Source organism: Cavia porcellus, unplaced genomic scaffold (genome assembly GCF_034190915.1).
Source record: "Cavia porcellus strain 051 isolate PalLab524CR breed Dunkin Hartley unplaced genomic scaffold, mCavPor4.1 scaffold_5, whole genome shotgun sequence".
NCBI lineage: Eukaryota > Metazoa > Chordata > Mammalia > Rodentia > Caviidae > Cavia > Cavia porcellus.
In genome coordinates, this window is record NW_026947488.1 from 16,569,249 (window position 1) to 16,594,599 (window position 25,351).

General features: G+C 51.5%; 2 protein-coding genes across 6 annotated transcripts; one reads left to right on the top strand and one right to left on the bottom strand.

Annotated features, from left to right (window-relative positions):
- Positions 1 to 896: 896 nt before the first annotated feature.
- On the bottom strand, positions 897 to 13,032 carry Rbpjl (recombination signal binding protein for immunoglobulin kappa J region like). Its single transcript, XM_063249462.1, has 12 exons — positions 13,011 to 13,032; positions 11,799 to 11,949; positions 10,367 to 10,492; positions 8,733 to 8,803; positions 8,453 to 8,568; positions 8,033 to 8,207; positions 5,239 to 5,376; positions 4,736 to 4,845; positions 4,332 to 4,484; positions 3,279 to 3,434; positions 3,065 to 3,168; positions 897 to 2,973 (listed from the first exon to the last, which is right to left on the bottom strand). The coding sequence occupies exons 1-12, from the start codon at positions 13,030 to 13,032 to the stop codon at positions 2,700 to 2,702; spliced, it is 1,596 nt and encodes a 531-aa protein (XP_063105532.1). The 3' UTR covers positions 897 to 2,699.
- Matn4 (matrilin 4) lies at positions 10,009 to 24,486 on the top strand. 5 transcript variants are annotated; one of them, XM_063248273.1, is made up of 12 exons: positions 10,009 to 10,331; positions 11,755 to 11,875; positions 14,135 to 14,258; positions 14,984 to 15,553; positions 16,264 to 16,386; positions 18,216 to 18,338; positions 18,466 to 18,588; positions 18,681 to 18,803; positions 21,133 to 21,549; positions 21,649 to 21,801; positions 23,991 to 24,097; positions 24,175 to 24,486. In XM_063248273.1, the coding sequence occupies exons 3-12, from the start codon at positions 14,180 to 14,182 to the stop codon at positions 24,232 to 24,234; spliced, it is 1,878 nt and encodes a 625-aa protein (XP_063104343.1). In that variant the 5' UTR covers positions 10,009 to 10,331; positions 11,755 to 11,875; positions 14,135 to 14,179; the 3' UTR covers positions 24,235 to 24,486. The 5 variants fall into 5 exon arrangements, with proteins under 5 accessions (XP_063104343.1, XP_063104342.1, XP_063104345.1 ...); XM_063248272.1 differs by lacking the exon at positions 10,009 to 10,331 and having other exon boundaries at positions 11,484 to 11,875; XM_063248275.1 differs by lacking the exon at positions 10,009 to 10,331 and having other exon boundaries at positions 11,486 to 11,875; positions 21,136 to 21,549.
- Positions 24,487 to 25,351: the final 865 nt, after the last annotated feature.

Sequence of the window (25,351 nt, forward strand, 5' to 3'; positions counted from 1 at the left end):
CTCCCCAGGGAGGAAGTCGTCTGAGAAGTTTTACCCGCACCTTAGTTATAACTGGTTTTTATTTGCAGAAAACCTCACTGCCCCCCCCACCACCACATACACACAGACCAAGAACCTCCAAGGTCATTACTTAAACCAGGATACTAGTTTGTTCCCTGTGCTCTCTGGTAGCACAAGATAGTAACGGGAAGATTTGGGAACAGAGCTTTTGATCTTACCCTCATTACTGTGTCAGGTGTGCAGAATTCAAATCAAGGACAGGTTGTGCCAACAACCTGCTGTGACCCTGACCTCTATTCTGAGGGCCTCAGTGTCCCCATCTGCAAAACAGGAGGCTGGGTGTGGTGGCACACACCTGTAATCCCAGCACTCAGGAGGCTGAGGCAAGAAGATAAGCTTGAGTTCAAAGTAGACCAGCCTGGGCTACATAGTGAGTTGAAGGCCAGCCTGAACTGCTCAAGGAGACCTGTCTCAATCAATCGTCAACCAATCAAATAAATTTAAAAATTTTTTTGAATGTGGACTGGAGCAATGATTCTCAAGCCTAGCTGCTCACAGGGATCACATGGGAGAGTTTACCAACAGCACAGCTGCTCAGGCTCCCGCTGAGAAATTTCAATCCAATTGATCTGTGGAGTGGCCTGGATAGCTAATTTTTACAGCTTGGTAGCTGATTAATATGGAAAAAGACTAAATGCACAAAAAAAGTTTTCAAGTGTTTGGAAATTCTTGGGAGTGCAGTATTCAGAATTGTGTGCATAAAACCCCAAGATTCCCAAGAACAGGAAAAAGTTGAGCTTATCAAGGTCCCCAACAGTGTCTATAAAACAAGCTCAGTGCTTTAGAGGGGGAACAGTGCCACCTGATGGTTACACTTTGCACATGCACTGTCCAAATTATTGGCCAATTCAGTTATTTAATGAGAACAAACTCAATGTGCAAGACACTGCAGTCTGTCCTCCCGGACACACAGAGATAAAATCCCCTTTCCACATGAAGCTTACAATCTAGAGGGGAAACAGACACATACATAAAGTTCCTTGACCCAAGCCATGAGGTCACATGATGGAATACAAGACGGAAGCCTGGCAGCAGGGCCAGCTTTAGGGATGATGAACTGTGTTAAGAAGGGCTTTGACTTGACTTCATCATCTCTCATCTTGTCTGAAAATTATCTGAACAGGAGTCATATATTTTCATTTTGCACTAGGCTGGTACAGGCAGCTGGAGCCCATGATTCTGTGTCCCTGATTCCCACAGACATCCAACCTGGGGCTGGAGACAGCACAGTAATGGAGTGGAAGACACATGCTTTAGTGTGAAGGACAGATAGAGTCCTCAGGCCTTGGTGGGGAGTTCAGACAGGAGTAAGGAGGATCTCTAAGGACAGCCCCGCAAGCCAGAACTCAGGAGACAGGGAAGGGCTGGAGCTTCGAGAGTCACAGACTTCCAGGGGGTAGCCAGGTGGGATCAGGAGTCATCAGGATGCCTGAGAGCATTGAGGAAGACAGAACTGTGAAGCCCTTGAAGCCAGCTGCCCGTGTGGTGCACTGTGAAACTTCTCAGCTTCCTTCCTGCTTCCGCACCACCAAGGACCAGCGAGGCAAACCCTCCTGAGGCAGGGACTCATTTGGGGGTTTTCCCATTCACTATGTTCCCACCATTCCTCAGCCAGGATTCACCATGGGCCACATGGGCTTTAAGCAAGCATCTCTCCTGCTGCTCATTGTGGGGTGGGGGGAGCGGGGTGGGTGGGGGGTTCAGACTGCCAAGACTGGAGAGTTTAAAGAGTAAGGGCTGTTGGGAAACATGGCCTGGTAATTTTTTGCTTTTAGCTGCTTCTGAAATCTTATGGGACTTCCCACTTCTGGGGAAGGCATTGTACAGGAAGGGGGTGCTTCCTCCAAGGTCACAGAAGGGCTCAGAGGCTTGAACCCTAAACCCACATTTCAGACAAGTTTGCTCTATCAGGGGCTGTACAGGGAACTGGAGCCCATGATATCTGTGTCCTTGAGTCCCATAGACCATGCAAGGAGCCTGTTTGAAGTTTCTTTATCTTTTCTTCTTCCATAGAAAGCACAAAGAAGGCACAGTGTAGGCAGGCCCATCAGGGAAAGCCTGAGGTTCAGTCTGCTGGCTCCAAGCAGGGGAGCCCCTCTTTCTGATGCATTTTACCCGGTTATCCCAAAGTTCTGCCTGGGTTCCCCTAGGATCCTCGTTCTGTAGCTCCCATGTTTGTCTCTGGGCTTATGGTAGCTCTTCAAGGGGGGATATAGGTCTCTGGAGGACAAATACTCCAGGTTTGGTTTCTTGGAGTGTGCCATATTGTGTAAAAGACAGGGAGAACTAGACAGAGATGGGGGCAGGAACACATAGACCCAACCGGGAAGTTACCAAGGTAGAGTTCAGTTGAATGATTGAGAGGCAGTGAGACGAAGTGGACAAGGAGAACCACACACATTTTGAACACAGGGCGTCTTCCAGGTTGTGTCTTTTGTCTGTTTGTTTTTGTCTTTGTCCTGGGGATTGAACTCACAACCTTATGCTTGCCAGGCAGGCATGTGGTGTCTTCTTAAGCCCCGTGTAAGACGAGGTTTCTTTGGGGAGCCTCTTTCTGCCCTTTCATAATGGAGGGGGAAGACAGCAGGGGGCGGCCCAATGAAGCCGCCCCGCCCCGCCTGCGGGGCAGCCGGCAGCTCCTAGGTCTGCATGAAGAGGTGGAAGTTGGTTCGCGTGAACTCGTGGTGGATGCTCTCCAGAAGCGCATCGGCGTCATCAGCGGGCTTCGGCGCGCTGGGCGGGCCCGGCCTGGCGCTGTATTCCGGGGTGTAGGTGAAGGAGAAGGCGCTGGGGTAGAAGAGCCCGTCGGCGCGCACCAGGCTCACCGGCACGGTGATGGGCGTGCGCAGCCAGCGCCAGTCGCTGCCGAAGGCCGCCACGTCGGGCACCACGCACACCAGGGAGCACGGGCTCCTGGGGTGGGGCATGGAGGTTGGAGCTGCAGGGACTGTCGTGACTCGTCCCCTGCTCCAGGGAACCTCAGATTGCCCCCCGCGCCCCATACCTGTACATGGTCTCTGCCTCCACGTCCCCGAACCACACCTTGAGCCCCGCGTGGAAGTTCTCCCCGTGCAGCTCCAGCGTTGCCACGTCGCCCCCGCCGCTCAGCTGGGGGAGGGTGGGGCCAGGTGGGGCGGGGAAGGGGGACCAGGAGGCGGCGGACTGGCTCCCTCACCCCGCACCCCACGCCCGCCAGCGCCCCCTAGCGCCAGGTTCACCTCTAGGGTGCCGATGATGGGCACTGGCGTGACCGGCTCCCGCGTGCACGCCAGACTGGTGCTGAAGGAGAACTCCACGGACTCGGTGCCGATGATGGTCCAGCAGGAGCTGTCGTTGAGCAGCTCCCTGTTCGCCTCCTTGGGACAGGGAGAGGCCTGGGAGAGGATCTGAGGGTGGGGCTGCGGCCTCCCTGGCGGGCAGCAGTGCACAGTGCTCAGGCTTCCCCATCAGGCCCACATGAGGTTCCGTCCTAGGCTCTGCGACAGAGCTTGGACCAGACTTTTAAATTCTCTCACCAAGAGAGCAGAATAAGCTCCCTGGACCTGCTGCTTGCCCCCCCCCCCCCGCGCCCCTTTGGAGCTGGTGACTGAAGGCAAGGCCACTCACATTAGTGTACCCCCAGCCCTTTTCACAAGGTCTCACTATGTTACCCAAACTGGTCTTCAACTTGGGTCAGCCTCGTAGGTAATTGGAATTACCAGGTGTGCCCCTGCCCCAGCCCGTGTGGTTTCTCTAATGGGCTTCTTTTCCCAGGTTTCTAGAATTTTATTTTTTTTAATTTGTGCAATTCTTTGCCCTACCATTCTACAGCTTTAATATTCATTGAAAAGGAATATTGCCCAATGATAATAATAATTGTTGCTTTCTACATCTTATGGTCCTATCGCCTAACATGCTTAATAGTAATCTTTTGACAGCTTGCTTAATAATAATTCTTATCTTGCACATTTTACAATTCTCTACCTCAGTATTCTATCATGCTAATGGGCTTCCTTCAATAATACTTAAAACTATCACCCATTCCAATTTTTATCTGCATTCTACAATTTTATATCCCAACAGCGTATGATTCTAAGCTTCTTTGGAGATGAAGCTGATTATTGCTTAATAATAACATTTATTATTTTCTACATTTTTGTCCCAATAGTCCACGATTCTGACCTCCCACAGTAGGCAGTGTTGCTCAGTAAGCAGCAATCACCATGGCAACGGTTTTACATTCTGTGGCTCTCTACCTTTTGGGATGCTTGGTGCTGGTAGACCCTGCTCACCTGGAATTGCACCACCTTCTCTGTGGCAAGGCATAAATAGGTGCCACCCCCTCCTGGAGGTCCACCTGGAAATTGGAAGGCACACTTGTGCAGCTGGGAGATAGGCTCGTCCACATCAAGGAGTGCACACTGTTTGGCTACTTTGCGGATGATCTGCAACAGAAGGGTGGCAGGAAGCACAGTGCCATGGTGCCTGGGTGCCCTGAAGCTGCCTTCCCAGCCAGTCTCAGCTACTCCGATAGCCATGTGGACACAAGAAGAGTCCTAGGAATCACCAAGTATCCCCAGAGGGAGAACAGCTGTCTTCAGGCTTTGGGGCCTCGCCTTCCAGCCCTGTGCACATGGGTCACACCCTTTGCAGGGATCTAGGGGGAGCCCTGCAGGTGTGCTGTCCCTGCTCATACCATAGGAGGTAGTGTGATGCCCGTGACTGTGCAGACAAGCTGCACCAGGGAGCCATATCGGACGTAGCCCTCTCGAGGTGGGAAGTCCCCTTGAGAGCAGTGTCCGTCAGCTGGGGTGAAGGAGAGAAACAGATAAAGGTTTTAAGAGCCCCATCTTCTGCCCTCAACCCTGCCTTCTTTTGGCTTCATCTCACACCATGAATAGGCCTTGTGGGAAAGACCAGCCCTCTGGGACACATTAGGGCTTTCTGATGGGGAGACAGGTTGTGAGGCACCGTGCTCACAGATGTCTGCCTCCTGGGGAAGATGCTTGGTATAAGGGGAAAGCGCAGGGACACTGGGATCAGAATAGCTGGGTCACTCACTTTCTCGCTGGGATTGTGGGTGAGTCTTAGTTTTTGAGCTCAGCTACAGGGGTGAGTTGACCTTTCTCGGGGAGCTGGGAGAGGAGCAAATAAGCTGACCCATGTGGAGTGGCCCACCGTGCCTGCTGGGGTCATTACCCAGGTGGAGCGTGAAGGCAGCCCACTGTCTGGCGCTGGCCACAAAGGCCCCGTCCTCCACAGAGAGGTAGCGAGTGGACACCATCTGGGAGCGCAGGCGGTTGAAGAGGGAGACCTTTGAGCCCGATGATATGCACACTGCGAGAGAAGGAGGAATCAGGGCCCTGGCTCGGGACACGGGCTCCCGGACAATCTTGCGTCCTCTGTGCTATGCCCCAGTCTGGTTTGTGTGGACCGCTGGATGCTCATATCTCCCAGCTGCTTATTTGGTGCTGTTGTCCTGCTTCTGTGCCTTGCCTGCTACTGCACGCTGCTTGAGCTACTTTGGGGCAGGCATCACGCTAGGCACTGATGTGTGAGTTAGGCCTACCGTGCTCTGGAAGAGACTGCAGTTTCAGGTATGTAAATCTAAACTGCCAGTTTGAAGTGATGAGGGTTGCAATAAGGAGGCCTTCTTGGAAGAAGTTACACTCAGAGGGGATCATGAAGCAGGCAGGAGTTGTTTGGGGGATGCTGTAGCAAAGCCATGTCGTGTGAAACAGCTGTGCATTGTTTGAGGAGCTTATCATTTATCTGTTCTGGCTTCAAACATTGTACACTCAAAGCTACTGCTTTACTTTTTTTTTTTTTTTTTTTTTTTTTTGTCTTTTTCCTTTTTATCGGTACCGGGGATCGAACTCACGCTGCCTGCTTCCAAGAGAGGCGCTTATGCCGCTGAGCTAAACCTCCAGCCCCTGCTTTACTTTCTTATTGCGCTTTGGCCACTTATGGAGATGGCAATGGACGGGTTATTGTCCTCTCTTCTCTTACAGTGTTGGATGCACTGTAGGTGCTCATTTATACTTACTTGAAGTCCCTGTCCACTGAATAGTAGCTAGCACTTACTGTGTGCCAGGTACTTTTCTAAATGCTTTATGCATATTTTGTCCTTTAATTCTCTCAACAACCCTATAAGGTAGACAAAATTATTTCCACTTAAGAGAGCAACCTGTGCCTGGCACGGTGGTCCACACTTGTAATCCCAGCACTCTGGGAGGCCGAGGCAGGGGGATTGCAAGTTGAAGCCCAGACTGGGCAACTTAGTGACTTAGAGAGATCTTGTTTCAAAATAAAAAATAAAAGGGTGGAGATGTAGTTCAGTGCAGTCTCTGGGTTCAATTTCCAGTACTAGCCAGGGGAAAAAAGTTCAACCTTCTAAAGGTCACACAGCTACCAAGTTGTAGAGCAGGATTCAAATATTGGGCTCCAAAATATTTGCTCAGTGTCACACTGTGCCCTACTCTTGCCCGGCCCCTCCCTGGTACCAAGGGCCAGCCCTTACACTCTTTGGGTCTGGAATACTTCCCAGGCTTTGCAACAGACAGAAAGTGTGGCCGGGTATGGTGACTCATGCCTTTAATTATAGCATTTAAGAAGCTAAGGCAAGAGGATTGCTGTGAGTTTCAGGCCAGCCAAGGCTACACAGAGAGTTCAAATCCAGCCTGAACTACACAGCAAGACCCTGTCTCAAAAAATAAAGTACATGTGGTACGGAGTAGGAGCCAGGCTCTGGAGTCACCCTGACTCAAGGAATTTCCTGGCTTGGCCGCATCCCAGGTGGGCAGTCTTGGGCAGGTCACCTGGAATGTGATAGGTCCTACTTTTTCTTATGTGAATGAACATTTAAAATCTCAATTTTCCCCATCTACCTACCACATAGGGACAATAATACTACCTACCTCAGAGGGTAGAAGAGACTTTCGCTAAGAAAGTCCCTTCCAGGCTGGGGATTTAGCTCAGCGGCATAAGCACCTGCCTTGCAAGCAGGTGGTTGTGAGTTCAATCCCTGGTACTGATAAAAAAAAAAACTGCAAAAAAAAAAAAAAAAGAAAGTCCCTTCCCACCCTGTCTCCTTGCCTTCTAGTGAGGGGCTGTTGGTGTTATCATTGTTCCTGAGCCCTCCTCCCCCATGATTGACATCCAGAATACTACTTATCTCAAATGACTTCTTTAATCTGCAATGTGTATCTTCCCTGATAGGCTATACCTTCCTCTAGAACAGACATCTGCTATTATTTATGTATTTATTGGGTTTTGGGGGTTTGTTTTGTTTTGGTTTGGTTTTTTTTAAGACCCAGTCTTGGCTGGCCTTGGTCACGGCTGGCCTTGAACTTACTATGTAGCCCAGGCTGGCCTCAAACTGTGGCAACCCTCCTGCATCAGCCTCCTGAGTACTGTGATACAGCGCCGTCATGCCTGGCAGCATTATTTCTATTATTATTATTATTACTACTACTATTATTAGAGTGATGCTGGGGAATCCAGGGCCTCGTGCAAGCTAAGACAAGTGTTCTGCTACTGAGTTACTTGCTAGGTCCTGCTCTTATTTTATGGAGATCCAGCGTCTAGCACTGAGCCAGGCATACAACAAGGAGTCTATTTAAACGGAATTCCTTCTGCTCTTTACGGTCATTTTGGTTTCCTGGGCCTGGAGGTTGAACGCAGCGTCCAACCTCTGCTAAGCACTTGCTTTACCACTAAGCCTCACTCTCAGCCCATCCCCCATTATCGTCCCTCACTTCACCATCCAGTTTCTGCGTCCCTTTCCTGGCTTTTGCTCCCTTCTTGTGTGTCCCATCGCACCCACTCAGACCCACTCCTCTTTGGGTTCAGACTCTGCCTCTCACTCCGACCCCACCCCTAGGCTCCAGCTCCAGGTTTCAATGGCCCCGCCCCGCCCGCACAGGGTCCTGCATTGGTCCAGCCCCCCCCCCCTTTTTACATCCCCCTAAATCCCCTCCCCCCACCAGCTCACGGTCGGTGTTTTTCAGCGACTGCTTTTTCTGCGAGGGCTTCGAGATGACCTTGATGAGGCGGCTGTGGAAGGTGCCCAGCTCCAGGCCCCCTCGCAGCACCAGGCGGAGCACCAGTCGGAAGTGCTTCCTCTTGTCCGCGTCCGAGATGTACAGAGTCTTGGCACAACCGAATTCCTAGCGGGCTCGCGGGGACGGGCCCGTCTCATCCCAGGCCTCAGCTCGCAGAGGACCCAACCTCCCCAACGTCCGCCCCGTCGAGGGCGGAGACGCTCCTGCAAGCCTGGTCTCGGGCTCAGCCTCAAGGCACAGCCTGGCCTCCCCGCGTCTCTTGACCTCTAGAGGAGACTAGGGGGAGCCCCAGCTCCAAGGAAGAGGCAGGGTTGGGAGCAAGAACCGGGCCTTCTCCCATGCTCGCTCACCCTGGAGTCCGGCTGCTCCTCGAAATTCAACTTCTGCGTCTCGGCAGCGCTGCCGGACGCGCCGTCCAGCCCCATGTAACCGCAGACGGTGACCCCGGTCTCCCCTGCCTGGAGGGCTGCAAAGGGCGCGAGCTGGCTCGGGGATGGGGAGGCTCAGGCGCCGAGCAAGCTGAGCGGTCACCGGCAGGGGGCGCAGCGAGACTGAGCCCACCAGCCGCCCGGCCTCTCCCGGCTCCTCCCCTCAGAGGTCCACGGCCAGCAGGCCTAGGAGCTGCCTCACCTTGGCCCTGCACTGGCTTCACCCTCCATCCGGGACCGGTGAGGTAGACACAGGGTGGGGGGCAGAAGAACCTGGGGAGACGTGCGAGGGCTGGGTTCAAATGTCCATTGCCACTTAGCTATCTCGCAAGCTTCTCGAGGTTAGCATAAAATCCACGCAACCCTTGATTCCTCTCCCTCTTACCTCTAGATACATCCATGACTGTGACCCCGGTAACATCCAGACTTTCATATTTTTATACTTATCAGTAAGTCCTGTCTACTCCACCTTCAAAACGATCTGAAACCATTGGTTGTGTAACCTAGTGTGCATGTGTGTGTGTGCGTGTGTGCGTGCGCATGCGTGTGTGTGTGCGTGCGTGTGCGTGTGTGTGTGTGTGTGTGTGTGTGTGTGTGTGTGTGCGTGTGTGTGTGTGTGTGTGTGTGTGTGTGTGTGTGTGTTATTGGGGATTGCAATCAGGGGCGCTCTAACTTTGAGCTACAGCTACAGCCCTTTTTATTTATTTCAAGATTGGCTCCCATTAAATTGCCCAGGCTGGCCTTGAACTTTCGATTCTTCTGCCTAGCTCCCAAGGAGCTGGGATTACAGACCTGTGCCACCGCCTGGCCTAACCATTCCTTTTACAACTGTATCACCTCTCAGCGGGTCTCCCCGTGGCTGCTCCACCCCTTTCTAATTTGTTTTTCATAAAGCAGCGAAAGTTGTTTTAAAAAATGAGTCAAGGGGCTGGGGATTTAGCTCAGCGGCCTTGCAAGCAGTCGGTCGTGAGTTCAATCCCCGGTACCGATAAAAAGGAAAAAGACAAAAAAAAAAAAAAAAAGAGTCAAATTGTATTATGTCTCTTCTTGAAATTCTTCTGTAGTTTAAGATTCCAGTTCTTAATATATTTAATTCTCCAGTTTGTTTCTTATAACTTGTTTCTCCTCCTCTAATTCTAGTCACATTTACTTCTTTTGCAACTAAACAGGCCTAGCCAGCACAGGTCAAAGTCTTTGCTTTTTTTTTTTTTTTTTTTTTTTTTTTGTCCTTTCTAGTTGGACATCCTTGTCCTAGATTTTTTTTTTAATGTCCAGCTCCATCTACCATTGAAGTCTCAGTTCAAAGCATTTGCTTTACCACTGAGTTACATTCTCAGCTCTCAAGTCTCAGTTCAGATGTCACTTCTAAAAAGGCTCTTTGACCTCCCAGACATATCAAGCTAAAGTACTCCACCTCTCTGGCTTATATCACATTACCCTGTTCTCTTTCCTTCCAGCTCGCATCATCCTCTGAAAAAAACCTCTTTTGCTGATAGGAGTTACTGTCTGCCTCATCCATGGTACAGTAAAAATGCCGCGAGAGCAGGGACTCTGTCTGTCCGTATGCCCAGGGCCCAGCAGTGACCACAGAGCCCAGCACGTGGTAAGCCCCCAGTAAATAGCTGAATGAATGAATAATGGACAAGGGAATGTATGAAGACAAGAGAACCCCAAGGAGCTTCTGCCAAAGACCAAAGTAGGGGCTGGCGTTGGCTGAGGAACAGGTCCCCTGCCTGGTCAGCCAACAGCTCTCAGCTCTGAGGCCTCGGAAGAGGAGGGCAGATGGATACACGGGCTGAAGGTAGGACAGCCCCGGAGGCAATGCTGAGCACCTACCGCTTCTCATTTCCGTAGGACTTCTGGGCCACCTTGGCGTGCAGGATCCGCACAGTCTGCTGGCACCGCTGCTGCAGGCAGCTGCGCACTCCTTCCCTCAGTGCGGGGGTGCACTCTGGGGATGAGCTGGGCACGGGGCGGGCAGCTCAGGGTGAGTCAAGGGTGGAGGTTGCAGAGAGCCCCAGCTCAGATTGAGTGAAAGGAAGCAGCGGGAGGGGCAGCTCTGCATTCTGCCTCCCCCAGGGTTAGGCGAAGGACGGGACTGAATATTTGGGCTTTGAGGTGTTGCCTGAAGCCTGCACAGAGCCCACTAGGTCCACCCAGGTGCCATTCTCTGGCTCTGGCTTTCTGCCCATGCAGTCTGGACAGTGGTGATACAAAGGCTGCACCTGTGTTGGCCCTGGGACGGAGAGTTAGAAATTGGTATTAAACTTCCTGGTTTTAGGGAAATGCCAAGGGCAAACAACCTTCACTGGATTCAGGCCCCGGGGGCTCTCACCTCCTGTGGGCAGAGGCCTACAAACATGAAAGGATCCCTAAGCCAAGTCCCAAGGATGGGGAACATCTAAGTTTTTCCAGGGCCAAAGCAACACTTCTCTGTTGGAGAAGAAGAGGCCTGTTGCTGGGTGGGCTTTCTTTCTTTCTTTTTTCTTTAAGACAAGGTCTTGCTATGTACTTCATGCTGGCCTTGAACTCACTATGTAGCCCAGGCGGGCCTCCTGCCTCAGCTTCCTGAGTGCTGGGATTACAGGTGTGCGAAATTTCCCATGCCTGGCAAAGGATGGGCTTTCTTCGATTACAGGGAATCATTACATTGACCCCTCAGAGGTACCGCGTGGTCAGAGTCTCTACATCTGGTGACTTCTCAGCCTGGGGATTTTGATGGGGAAAGGTGGGTGTGCACAAAGCCTGCACAGTTTCGGAGACCGTGCAAAGGAGGATTTGTGGCATAGATTTGTGGAATTAGTAGGTTGGAGCCTGAGGAAAGCTGTGATCCCCCCCCCCCCCCGTGTCCTTTGAAGCCCTATATACTTTTGGCAGGACCCCAGTCCCAGCCTCTCTTCCCTCCTGGAGTGGACATTGTAGTCAGGCGGGCCCTCGAAAGCCGGCCAGACCCTGTGGACAGCCAAAGCAGGACTGCCCCGCCTCCTGGGGCTCTCCTCAGGGGCAGTGTCGCCGCCTTTTCTCCCACTGTAGCCGGATTCTGGCCCCGCAGCTCACGGTCTGCAGCTCCAAGGGTGGCAGGAGCTGGGGGCGCCGCGCTTGCTCCGCCCCGGTCTTCAGAGGAAGGGGGATCGCTCCCCGCCAGGGGGAGGGGTCGCGGCCCGCGTTCCCCTCCCCATCGCCAGCCCTGGGTTAAATGCGGCCGCCGCCTCTGCTTGCTCCAGCTGTCTGGCAGTCCCCACCTAGGGCACGCTGCCCACCCCGTTACCTGGTCCAACTGCCCGGGAGGCTCTGCCCGTCTGCTCTGCTCTGCAGCCGCGCCTCCGACCTGTCCTGCAGGCTCAGGTGAGTCAAAGGGCCTGGGGGTGCTGAGGAGTCTGCAGGTGGGCAGGCGACAAGCCCCACCAGAGGTCTATTTACTGCAGAAGCAACACCTCTGGTGGCCTCAACTGATGGCAGTTCCCTTTTCCTCTTCTGTGGGGTCCTTCCCAGATAGAACCCCTGGCAAAAGCGGGGCTTTTCCCCTAAACTTCTTCCAGGCCTCAGGCACTTCCCCAAGGTGTTCATTCTTGGGTCAACTCTGCCCCCCTCTCAGTCCACTTTGCCTAACCAAAGAGCATTGCAAACTTTCTATTTAACCCAAGGGTTTACTTCTGTAGAGTCTGGGGCTCTAGGCTCAGCCAGGGCCACCCCGCTGAGTGAAGACCCATTACCTGCTCTGGACCTGGCTCCTTCTGTAAACTGAAAGGGCAGGAATGGTGGCAGAGTTCGCCTATGAACTTTCTAGGATTCCCAGGATGAAGCAGAGACTCAAGTAGGTGTTGATTTAGGTCAGGAGCAGGATATGGGGGGCCTTAATCAGTATTAGGGAGCCCAATGGCTTTTGCCAGAAAGGGGTAAGGCATGGCAAAGGCCCCTTCCACCTTTAACCCGTGTGCTATCCCAGGGCGCTGGCCCAGGCTGTGGCCCAAGGTAGGGAAAGCATTTGGTGCAGGTCCACCTCCACCAGCAGCGGGCACATCTGGCTTAGTCACCCTCCCACGACAGGCCCTGCCAGAGGGATTTTTGTTCCTTTCCTAGGAGGAAGGAGAAGGGGGAGAAAAATCCTGGACAGGAAGCCTGCCTGGGGCGAGCGACAGGCAGGGCCTTACTCAGAATAGGCTCATTCACGGAACTGGGGGGCAGGGCGGGGCTGTGGTGGGTTAGGGGAGGCTGGCTCTGCCAAGAAACAGCAACAGAAAAATGGTAACAGCCTCAACCCAGGGCCCGGGGAGTAGACTAGCAAATGGAAGGAAAAGAGGCTTAGTGACTCCTGTTAGGAACCAGAAAGCCAGGCAGCTCAGGAGGGAGAAGGCGCCCCAGGAGTCTCAAATTCTAGTGGCCTGACTTTTTGGGCCTTCACTTTCCCATCTGTACAATGGGGGACCTTCTGTCATACGCAAGGGACATCGCAAGGGTCTGCAGGAGGGTGAATGCTCACCTGCTGCCCTGCCAGGGTCCATGGCCGCTCTGGGAGGCCTTGGGCACTTGCTCACCACCCTCTGGGCGCGTCCAATGCCACCGTCTTGGGCACCCTGCGCACCTCAGCACCCCGACCTGCGCTTGGATATATGCTGGACAGACCTTATCTCCAAGGCCCTGGGGCTCCCAGCCCCCTGTTTGCTCTGGGCAGAGACACCTGCTGGGCAGGTGTGGATTTCCCAGACTACATCGCGGCCGCGGCCACATCCAGACGGGCGCCCCCTGGCGGCCTCTCCCGAGAGCCGGCAGAAAACCCAGGTAGCAAATCTGGCCTTCAAGGCTTGGTGGATTATAGCACCACTCACTGCCCTACCAGATCTACACTTGACGCAGTCCTTCTTTGCCGCCTTTGGGTGGGCGGTGCGTGCCTGAATATAGGGGCTGGGCTGAGGGCTACACAGACAGCCGCACAGAAGCTCCTGTGTGCAGAGGGGAGGGGCAGAGATGGGACCAGCTTCTGTCTCAGACACTGGCCTGGTGGGAGCAGAGAGCACAGAGCACGCTCGCTGGATCCCAGAACCAGAGCGGCGTGCGATCCTAACCTGCCGCGCCCCTTCCTTGCTGTGTGACTGTGGACACTTCACTTCTGTAAGCTTCAGTTTCCTCATCTGTACAAGGGAACTCCAGCCTTAACGGCAGAATCGATGAGGATTAAATGCCAAAGCATTTAGTTTGTACCCAGCATTAGAAAAGGCGCTTTTCTTCCCAAAGGCTGGATGTTACCTTTTTTTTTTTTTTTTTTTTTGTCTTTTTCCTTTTTACGGTACCAGGGTATTGAACTCACGACTGTCTGCTTGCAAGGCAGGCGCTTATGCTGCTGAGCTAAATCCCCAGCCCCTACCTTTTTGTTGTTGTTGTTTATATTATTTTTCAATTCAGCAAAATCCTTCTGCGGTTCCAAAGAGAATCTCTTGTGTTTCCCAGCAATCTCAGTGTGATGACATTTTTGTGAATCGCCCCAGTGTAAGACATTTTGAACACACAAAAATAGCTTAGTAAAATAAACCCGTGAGCCGCTCCCCTCCAAGTGCCCATCCTCCAGAATAAGTGCTCTATTCTTCACTGATTTCCTTCCTTCTTCAGGTTCCGACATCTCCAGCCGATTCCATTCTCTGACCCTCAGACACCATGACGGGCTTTCTGTGCTGGCCACTGGCTTTGTTGCTATTCTTTCTCCAGCCCTGGGAAACCCAGCTCCAGTCTACAGGTGAGCTGTGGCCCAGCCCTCACCAGCTGGAGGGGGGAGGGGGAGGAGGGGAGCGGAAGCAGCCAGGCCAGGCCTGCAGGGGAGAGAAAAACAAGGGTTTTTGAACATATGGCTGGGTTTGAGTTTCCCACTTCTCTTCTGTGGGTCTCCTCACCGGTAGGATGTGGCTTAGTTTTGGGTTGATGCAGGACAAGATATGCAGTGTTTGATTTTGAATTTTTTAATTGACGACAAGGAAATATCAACTTTCACATAAAAGTCTCGATTTGGGACTTCTCTTGAAAAATTCAAGGACTGCTAACATCCAGCCCATGTGATCATCTGGTGACATTTTGCAGGAGCTGCCCAGAGTAGAAGGGACATAGGCTTTTTCACTGTCCACAGTCCTAATCCAACCACTGCATTCATTCATTCTGCCTGCCTGGCTCCTATTGCTATCTGTACTTGGGACGTTTCCTCCTCGCTCCATCCTTAATAATAACACCTTCCTCCAATACCTCTCAGAGCTGTAGGTGCAGAACTTGTGAAAAGGCCTAGCCTGGGTTCTCAGCAATGCCGCATGAGTGAGGGTATCAAACTTGCGCTTGTCAGGTCAGCGTTGTAGGGGGCGCTGTGCTGTCTGGAGAGCATTTCTCTGGGAGAGAGTTTCTCTGGGCAAGAGGTGGGTTTTCCTAGGAGGTAAGGCTTTGTCGTCCTAACAATGTCCTCTGTGATGTACCCGGCAGGACCCAGGTGCCATACCGGGCCCCTGGATTTGGTTTTCGTGATTGACAGCTCCCGCAGCGTGCGCCCCTTTGAGTTCGAGACGATGCGGCAGTTCCTGGTGGGCCTCCTCCGCAGCCTGGACGTGGGGCGCAACGCCACGCGCGTTGGCGTGATCCAGTATTCGAGTCAAGTGCAGAGCGTCTTCCCGCTCAGAGCCTTCGCCCGCCGCGAGGACATGGAGCGTGCCATCCGCGACCTGGTCCCGCTAGCGCAGGGCACCATGACCGGCCTGGCGATCCAGTACGCCATGAACGTGGCCTTCAGCGAGGCCGAGGGCGCGCGCCCGCCGGAGGAGCGCGTGCCCCGCGTCGCGGTCATCGTCACGGACGGGCGGCCCCAAGACCGCGTGGCCGAGGTGGCCGCGCAAGCGCGCGCCCGCGGCATTGAAATTTACGCGGTCGGGGTGCAGCGGGCTGACGTGGGCTCCCTGCGCGCCATGGCGTCACCCCCACTGGACGAGCACGTCTTCCTCGTGGAATCCTTTGACCGTATCCAGGACTTTGGCCTGCAGTTCCAGGGGCGACTCTGCGGTGAGTTAAGGGGACGCCCTTTGGATTCCCCTCCGGGCAGGTCCAGCCTTACTCTGCCCACCAGGTGGAGTTGAGTCAGTCAAAGGTGTGCTCCGGACACCTTTTCTTAGGCTTGTAGACAAGGAGCGACATTTTTCTTGTCCTGCCCTACAGGACGAAGGGCTGCGATTTATCACAAGCTTAGTGTCAAACTCAAGACATGCCTGCAAAACTGGATCACCCTGCTGGGGGTTTATCTCAGCGGTGCAAATGCTTGCCTGGCAAGTGTGAGGTCGTGAGTTCGATTCCTCGTACCAAACAAACGACCAAACAAAACAAAAACAAAACCAAAACAAAACAAGACACTAGATCATCCTTACTCAAAGTTTAAAGCAGTCTGTTACAGAGGTCATGCCCCGCCCATCCGGGCATGGCGTCTCCTCACCTCAACTCTCCATAAACGCTGCAAGATCTGTGCTAGTCTCATTTTGTGTTATTTGGCCCACCGTAGTTTACACTTCTCCCTGAACCGTCCCTGGCCTTCTGTGGTCTTGCCCTACCCATGGGCACATCTAGTTCTGTGTCCCCGTTTGCACCCTAAGCCACAGGGACTGACACCCCACATACTTGAACGTGGTGCCTGCCTCTGACCCATCCCTACTCAGCTCTTTCGTGCTGGAGGCTTCTGCCCGTCTGTCCCCTGCTCATTCTAGTGCTGTGTGTGTCCTCAGGGAAGGACCCGTGTGCGGAGTGGGGACATGGCTGCCAGCACCAGTGTGTCAGTGCTCCGGGAACATTCTACTGTGCCTGCAACTCTGGTTACACACTAGCAGCAGATAAGAAGAGGTGTTTGGGTGAGAGCTATCCCTGCCCTGAAATCTCACTGCTCCTGAACCTTCTTTGGCTCCCCATTACTCTGGCAATACGTTTGGGAGGGTCTTTGCAAGTAAAAGCCCTTTTTCTTTTAGTTTATAGGTCTAAGACAGAGGAGGTCCTTTGTGGGACCAGGGCTAGGAATCTTGGTGTCCCTCTGCCCAGTTAAGTGTGTTCTCTACAGTCTTTTCTACTTCCTTTAAATCCAGTCTCCAAATCCAGTCTCCAAACTACCTTCCAAACTTGTTTCTGTCTCCCAGAAACATATTTGTTACTTAGCTACTACTGCTGGGATCTTCAGTTTCGTCGATCGCCCCTGACACACTGCTTATTTCCACTCATCTGGGCTGCCCTGGCTGCTTCCCCCTGCCCTGCAAATACTTCAAGGCCTGGCTCTTCACTTTTGTCTTCATCTTTGTCATCAAGCTATGGTGTATGATACCTTGCTTGTGCACTTTTGCGTGTGTGAGCGTCTACTTACTTCTGTGATTGTGTTTGCCACCATTTATTGAGTGCAAGGTTACTTATCAGGTATTGTGTTGGGAGCATTCCACGTACCATCTCTCAGCTTCACAGCAATCTGGAAAAAGATATCATGTGACCCCAATAACCAGATGACACCTGGGGTCAGCTTGTTTTTAGAAACTTGTGATTGGCTGGGAATGTAGCTCAGTGGCACAGCACCTGTTTGGCAAGCATGAGGCCCTGGGTTTGATTTCCTGTACCAAAAAAAAAAAAAAAAAAGAAATTTATGATTGACTTGAATTCTTATTTGATTATTATGAATATTCAACTTTCATTGCAAGATTTCCAGGAATTCACTAAAGGCTTACCTTCTGCTGCATTTATTAAAGTTATGAATATATATATATATATATATATATATATATTGAGATAGGGTCTTGCTGTGCATTTCAGGCTGGTCTTGAACTCACAGAGATCCTCCTGCCTCAGCCTACCTAGTGCTGAAATTATATGTGTGTGCTACTACGCCCAGCTATTCTAGGTGTATAAATCAGCCTGTTCTTTGGTTCACTCTTATGTAAATGTAAAATAGAAGGGTGTGCATGTGCATATGTCCATTCTACTAAAGACCAGAGTGGACAGAGATGTGAGTTGTACTTATAAAGTCAAAAATACCCATAAAAAAGAGAAAAAAAACATTATTTATAGTTGCATATTAGACACTTTTGTTCCGACAAGCCCTCAGTCATTTATTCATCTTTTACGGCATCTCTCATGCCCTCAGTTTTTCCCTCTGCTCCTATCTTTTTTCCAGGAATTCCAAATTCTCCCCCCAACACACACACATGGCAAGTCTTACCTTTCAGTCCCTATTTCCAGCTCAGCTCTAGGCTGTCTTTCCACGTCCAAACCCAGTCCAGCGTCTTCCTTTCTCAGAAGGGAGCTGTAAGTGGTAGTTGGTCTCTTCCATTATATTCCCATTCTGCAGATGGAAAAATAGACAGGCTCCGACAGGCTCTGATAGGCTCCTATAGGTAAAGTGGCCGTGCCTTGTCCTTCTCTGTCTTCTACAACTGCGGACTGTCATTCTTATTCCTAGTTCTGTAAAGAGCGTGCTGGCTCTGGAATGTGTCTAGGGTTTGAGTTGGAAGGATCATCTGGCCCTGGAGCAGGGAGACTTATAAATACAGAAATTACAGGTGCCTGGGTACCATTCCAGGCTAATTAATCAGGATCTTTGCAGTTGGGACCCAGCATATGTATTTTTAAAAAGCTCCTCAGGTGCTCACGCTGCTGGAGCTGAGAAGTACAGTCTTGGGCAAAGGCTGACCTTGTATCTTCTCAGCCATTGACCTATGCGCTGGAGGGACCCATGGCTGTGAGCACTACTGCATCAATTCCCCGGGCTCCTATTTCTGTCGTTGCCGAGTTGGATTTGTACTCCAGCAAGACCAGAGGAGCTGCAAGGGTGAGTTGGTAACTCCTCCATTCCTGTACCCACCAAAACCCTCCTCTCCAAACTAGCATCCTGGATTGAGGCCTCGGATGGCTCCAGTCAGAAGCAACATCTTGCTTTTTTTTTTTTCTTCGCCCAGTCTTTGACCATTGTAGCTTTGGGAATCACAGCTGTCAGCATGAATGTGTTAGCACCCTTGCAGGGCCCCAGTGCCACTGCTTGGCGGGCTATGACCTGCTGCAGGATGGGAAGAGTTGTCAGGGTAAAGAGGGGTCCTTTGCATTTGTGGGGAGGGGTAGGCACTCATGCTGGTGAGGTCCACCCTGACTTATCCTGCTGTGTCTCTCCTTTAAGTTAGGGACCTGTGCAATGGTGTAGACCATGGCTGTGAGTTCCAGTGTGTGAGCGAGGGCCTCTCCTACCGCTGCTTGTGCCCCGAGGGGCAGCAACTTCAGGCCGACGGCAAGACCTGCAATGGTGAGTGGTGGTGGGAGGGATTCTGTCTGTCCCTGCTCCGTTGCCCTCTTGCTGAGTACCCTGCTTTGGCCATGCTGTCATTTAGGGATGCGGTGTGAATATGTGTGCAGTCTGCTGAAGGGTGTGCTGTGCCGCCTCCGTTGCTTTCTCCCGACTCCTCTCTCCTGCTTATCCTCTACGCAGGGTTAATTTAAAAATCCATAGTTGATCACATTATTCCTTTGCTCAGAATCCTTCTGTAGCACACCAGTGACTCCACAGGAGAGATCAAATGTCTTATCCAGGAGTTTTTCGAATGGTGAACACAATCACATTAGTTGATAATGAACTCAAATTACTGGGTAAAAGCATTTTTAAAAAAAGAGTGGAAAGGAAAATGGTTTCCTGTTGATAGAAAGAGTATTATTGTTTCACAAAGCTCATGTAGTTATGTGTGAGCGTATGAAGTGCATCATATGTATATTATTATCTTTATTTTTTCACTGTGGATTGTGGTAAAAAATTATAAACTACATTATAAACTACCTTTTTAGCTCAGCACAACTGAGCTTCAGCCAACTTCTCAGCCTCTCCCTTCCCACACTTGAACATATTTATCATATTGACCCCTTCTTCAGTGTGTTGAGAGCTTGCCAGGACAGAGTTCTCCTGTTTGCTGTTTGCTGTTCTCCTCCGTGCCTTTGCACATGCTGCTCCTATTTTCTAGAATGTCTCTGCCTTCACATTCTCCTCATTACCCTTTAAGACATGACCAAGTACCATAGACTGATTTGCTATCTTTGTTTCATGTTGCTATAACAAAATACCTGAAACTGGGTGTTTTAGAAAGAAAAGTGAATTTATTTAGGTTATAGGTCTAGAGGCTCAAGAATATGGCATTGGGCTGGGGATTTAGCTCAACAGCATAAGCGCCTGCCTTGCAAGCATGAGGTTGTGAGTTCGATCCCCGGTACCAAAAAAAAAAAAAAAAAATGGCACTGGCATCTTTTTGGTTTCTAGTGAGGGCCCCATGGCCAAAGCATCATGAATTGGGAGCATGGGCAAGAATGGTAAGAGAGTGTATGGAAGAATCCATGGGATTGCCTTGTCTTATAACGGCCCATCACCATGGTAACTAATTCAGTCCCTTGGGACCTAACTCACCCCCTCAAGCTGCGCATGAAACCCTTCCTAGTGTGGCACCCTCAGGGCCTAATTACCTCCACTAGGCCTCACTGCTTAGAGGTTCCAATACCTTTCAATATTGTCACCCTGGGGCCCAAGCTTCCAGAGCATGAACTTTGGGAAAGAAGCCATACCCAAACCTTGGCAGGCGCTTGAACATTTACTTCTCAGAGTTCCAGACACTGAGATGTCCAAGAGTGATGTGCTGGCAGATACTGTGTCTGCTGAGCCCTGCCTTTGACTCAGTCTTTTCACTGTGCCCTCACATGAAGGGACAAACCAAGGTCCACCCTGCTAACCTCATCGAATTCTAACGAGCTTTCAGAGACTCTGCCTCCTAAGACTACCACAGTAGACGACAGGGTTCAGCATATGAATTTTGGGACACAGGGTATAGTCACTCGGTCCAAAACAAAGACCAAATCCAAAGTCATCATCTCCAGGCAGCCTTCTTCAAAAGCTCCAGGAAGAGTGATTACTACGTTAGGCTCCCTTCATGCCCCATTTAGGACCCTTTATCTGAAGCAGATGGCATGCCTGAATTCCTCATGGATCACGGATAGTTTCCTCATGAATCAGGACCAATCAAAGTTCCTGGCTCAGAAGAGAGTAGGCAACATTGTAGAGTGATTAGCAGCAGGGATTTTGGGGTCCGACAAACCTGGTGTGAAGTCCTGGCTCAGGCACTATTATCTATGGAATCTGAGATAATCACTTTAGCCTTCAGAACCTCAACTTGATAATTCTCAAGGTTACTGGGAGTATTGAGAAAATATACACAGCACCTGGCCCAGTGCCTGACACCTGGCAAGCCATCAGTGAATGCTTTTGTTAATGTTATTATTAATCTACAATGCTTAGAATTGTGTCTGATACATAGTAGATTGTTAGCTATAGTAGTTATTATTGCTGTTGGCTATTGAGGTTACTTAAGAAGAGAGGCTTTTAGCAGAATGGTTGGTTTGTGCTAAGCGCTCAATAAATGTCAAGGACTATCAAGCAGATATGATGATAAAGATTTCAATTTAGCATACAGCTGGGCACAGCAAGGGTTCAGTAAATGGCATCAGTTCTACAAAACGTGTTTGTAAATGAATGACTACATGAGTAGATGTCTATTGCTAGTCAAGGATCTGGCGTCTCTAACCAAACTTCCTTTGTCCAGCAGGGTGCCGGGAAGGACACGTGGACCTCGTTCTGCTAGTGGACGGCTCCAAGAGTGTCCGCCCGCAGAACTTCGAGCTGGTGAAGCGCTTTGTAAATCAGATCGTGGACTTCCTGGATGTGTCCCCCGAGGGCACGCGCATCGGGCTGGTACAGTTCTCCAGCCGCGTGCGCACAGAGTTCCCCCTGGGCCGCTATGGCACCGCGGCGGAGGTGAAGCAGGCAGTGCTGGCGGTGGAGTACATGGAGCGCGGCACCATGACGGGGCTGGCGCTGCGCCACATGGTGGAGCACAGTTTCTCCGAGGCGCAGGGCGCACGGCCCCGTGTCCTCAATGTGCCTCGAGTCGGCCTGGTTTTCACGGATGGCCGTTCCCAGGATGACATCTCCGTGTGGGCGGCACGCGCTAAGGAGGAAGGTGGGCTTGCACACTGCTGATTGGGCAGGGGTTGGGCTGGATGCGGGAGGGCAGCTTTCCTGAGGCTTCAGGAATCTTCTGGGTGTCCCTGGCCTGCAGGGATCGTCATGTTCGCTGTGGGTGTGGGCAAGGCAGTGGAGGAGGAGCTGCGAGAGATTGCCTCGGAGCCGGCTGAACTACACGTGTCCTACTCCCCGGACTTTAGCACCATGACACACCTACTGGAGAACCTCAAAGGCAGCATCTGTCCAGGTGAACACATCTCTCTAGGACTCCTGCTTTACCCTCATTACCCAATCTCTGGTAGCTCACCTCCTTACTCACGCCTGGTCACACTCTCCTTGTAGAGTTAGAGCTAGGGGCTGGACTCTCTAGACAGAGCCTTGTTCACTGGTGGTCTGTGCACCAGTGGCAGCAGGTTATCACCCAGTAGCTTGACAGAAAGCAAAACTGCCAGAGCTTCCGGACCTAATGATTCAGAATTTGTGCTTTACCAAGACCCTCAGGTGACTGTGATGCATATAAAAGTAAGCACTAGATTGGGCTACCTGTCTCCCAAATTAGTGGTGTTCAGAATAATTTGAGAGAACTTTCAAAGGCATAAAGTGGAGTCACAGCATATAACCTCTGGCTTCCTGGAATTTAACTTTATGGATTTGGGAGAGTAGCAGGAGTGTGTTTTAGGTCTAAAATGACATGTAGTTTTGGACAACATGGCCCACAAATGAAACCCATCGGCTTCATTTAGTTCTCGGCTGAGGGAAAAGGGACCAACTGTACCTGTGGAGGAGGAGGGGTCATTGACTCAGGTATTCTGTACCTTATAGGTGTTGCAGAAAGTTTCTTGGGGGTGATTTTTATGTAGGATCATTAGACTCTAACCCACATATAAGATGTGACACTTCTTTCAGGTCATCAGTCTCCACCTGACAAGAGTTTCAGCAGGGCAGGGCTGAGCCTGGCCACTCTGTGTATACATATGTCTGGATGTCCATACATCTCTCTCCTCTCCCTCTAGACCAATCCTAAGAATTAGCCAGGGTATTGCGAAGCTGGGGTTAGCTGTTCTTCCAGGGCCTTTCTTGTTCTGACTCTTGCATCTCCTATCGCGTGAGTTTGGAAAAATCCCTTAATCTGCACCCTAGCTTAACTTTCCTCTCTGGGTAGCGGGAGAAGGTACACCTGCCAAGATTACCTCCCACTCGAGAGCTGTGAGGGAAGTCTGGGGCCTGTGGTTGCAGTTCTCTACCAGCTGGCTGTATACCTCTAGGCAGACCTTCTTCTCTGACCCTTGTTTTCCACACCTGTAAAGTTAGAGGTCTTTATGGAACTTTTATTGATACCACCAACAGCCTGACATACAGCCGCATTAGGGGACTACAAGACAGATTGGCAGATAACCTTTAAATTATAATGGCACCTCCATAAAGGCAAAATGCTCCACATTGTGCTTATTACTTCACAGTCTGTAATACTGAAAGTGATATTCAACTACAGAATTTCAGTGAAGATACTGTCTAGCTAGGAGTCACCGTTACCTTATTTACTGATAAGAAAAACATGTCCAAAATGTAAATATAAGGCTCCCTTCCCCGCAGACATTGAAGTGCACAGGGTGAAAAGCTTTCTCAAGTATTAAAATGCATCAAAGCCACCTGGAGGGTTTTGTAAAACAACCTGCTGGGCTCCAAACTCAGATTTTCTGGGGGCTGTAGGTCTGAGGTGGGATTGGATGATTTGCATTTGTGATAAATTTCCAGGTGATGCTGCTAGTTGGAAGGCCACACTGTGTACCACTGGTTTCCTTGAAACATACTATGAAGTGTTTACTGGTGGTGGTGGTGGGGTTCTATATCTGTGCTTTCCAGTAAGACAGACAGTATAAAATAAAAATCGAGTTCTTCCGCTGAACCAGTCATATTTCAAGTGTTACATAGCCGCATGTGGCTTGTGGTTATCGCATTGGATAGGGCAGATGTAGAAGCATCACAGCACCACGTTTCATCCGGAAAGTGCACGCTGCTCTGGACTGTTGGTACCCAGTGTGGTCCACGGAGCTAAAGCAGTAGCGCCAGCAAGTGGGAGCTTACTGAAATCAGATTCCCAGCTTCTTCCCCATTCTGGATCAGAATCTGTCTTAGCAAGCGTCCCCTGACGATTCTGATGAGCATTAAGGTTTGAGAAACTCTCTTGGAAGTCATCGGATCCTCCCACCCACCAGTCTCGGGGCTCTGTATTCTCAATGCGTAGGAAAGGGGTTTGGCGAGGCTGAATGAGCTTCCCAGCTCCTTGCTCTCGGTTACTTGGCTGGGACTCAGCCCAAGCCTGTCTGAATCCAAAGCCCGTACATTCAACTCCGGGCCCAGTGGAGGTGACCCAGACGGCCGGTGCAAGGGCCAGCTGGGCCTCTCACAGTTGCTCAGTCTGTTCTCTGCCGGCAGAGGAGGGCATCGGCGCCGGGACAGAGCTTCGCAGCCCTTGCGAGTGTGAAAGCCTCGTCGAGTTCCAGGACCGCACGCTGGAGGCGCTGGAGAGCCTGACGCAGAACCATATCCTTTGGGGCTGCAGGCGCCGGCAGGGGGAGGCTGCAGGGACCTCAGCCTCGGCGGCTTCCTTAACCTCTCACTGGCCCAGGTGACCGCGCGCCTGGAGAACCTGGAGCACCAGCTGGCCAACCAGAAGTGAGGGCGCTCGTGGCCCGGACCCGGGCAGAGTCCCTGGGCTGGACTGTCGGGGAGGAGGCGCTGGCGGGCTCCCAGCGTGTGCTCGAGCTGGCCTTGCCTGGACCGGGAGCCGGACTTCAGGGACTAGGGGACGCGGGCGGCGTGCAGGGCCGGGCGACTGCTACACCCGCGCGCCCTCGCTGCGTGCTGCGCTCAGCTCTTTGTTGGATTTCTTTTTGTTTTCTTTTTCTTAAAAAAACAAAACAAAACTGGTTTTCACGGGGTCGTTTTTGGGCTTTGCTGCGCTGCCCGGGGAGGGGAGGCCAGACGGGCGCGCTCCGTGGCGCCCGGGTGGCGTCTCCTTGGAGAAAGGCTCATTGTGCAGGGGTCGGGCTGGGGAGCTGGGGACCCGGGCTACTTCCCCCCTCCTTGTTTGTTCAGCGGAGAACAGATGGCTTCTGATACAGGATGGGGGGGGTCCCAAGAGGAAGCCAAGGGGGTCTGAGCAAGTCTGCAACACCCCCCCCCCGCGCCCCCCGCCGGGTACCCAACGTATTCAACAGCTAACTGGAGCAGGCGCCCCCAGACGTGGCTCAAAAACTGTGGGGGAGTTAGCGCAAAAGTGGGAGGCAGTAATTGAACCCCTAAATGGACGAAGTGGAGGCAAACAGATGAGTTTTAGCGGGGCTTTATCTCCCTCCTGCAGTAGGCGAGAGAGAAGCAGGTATTAACCAGGATTCCAGCCGGCCTGTGGCTGTGCCTCTGTCGCACTGCCCTGCAAGAAACAAAACGTTGCTAATTTCTCGGTCAGGAAAGAGCACCAGCTGGTACCGTTCCTCAGGTGCATACAAGAAACTTCGAAGTTCAAAACACTTCCAGTTCTAGAGTGGTTTTAGGCAAATTACTGTGAATTTGTCTCCTCATTTATGAAACTGTTACCCTCAAGGGTAATGAGTCCTAGGAAATTCTTGTAAGGTATCTGGCAATGTGTGTGGTACATATCAGGCCCTCGGTTAATCATTCTTATTAATTATTAGCCATGGATCATTTTAGTAATAGCTAACATGTTTCACCTGGGACATTTTTTTTTAAGTGATTTGCAGGTGTAGTATTTTCACTGGATCTCATTTTGTGAGATT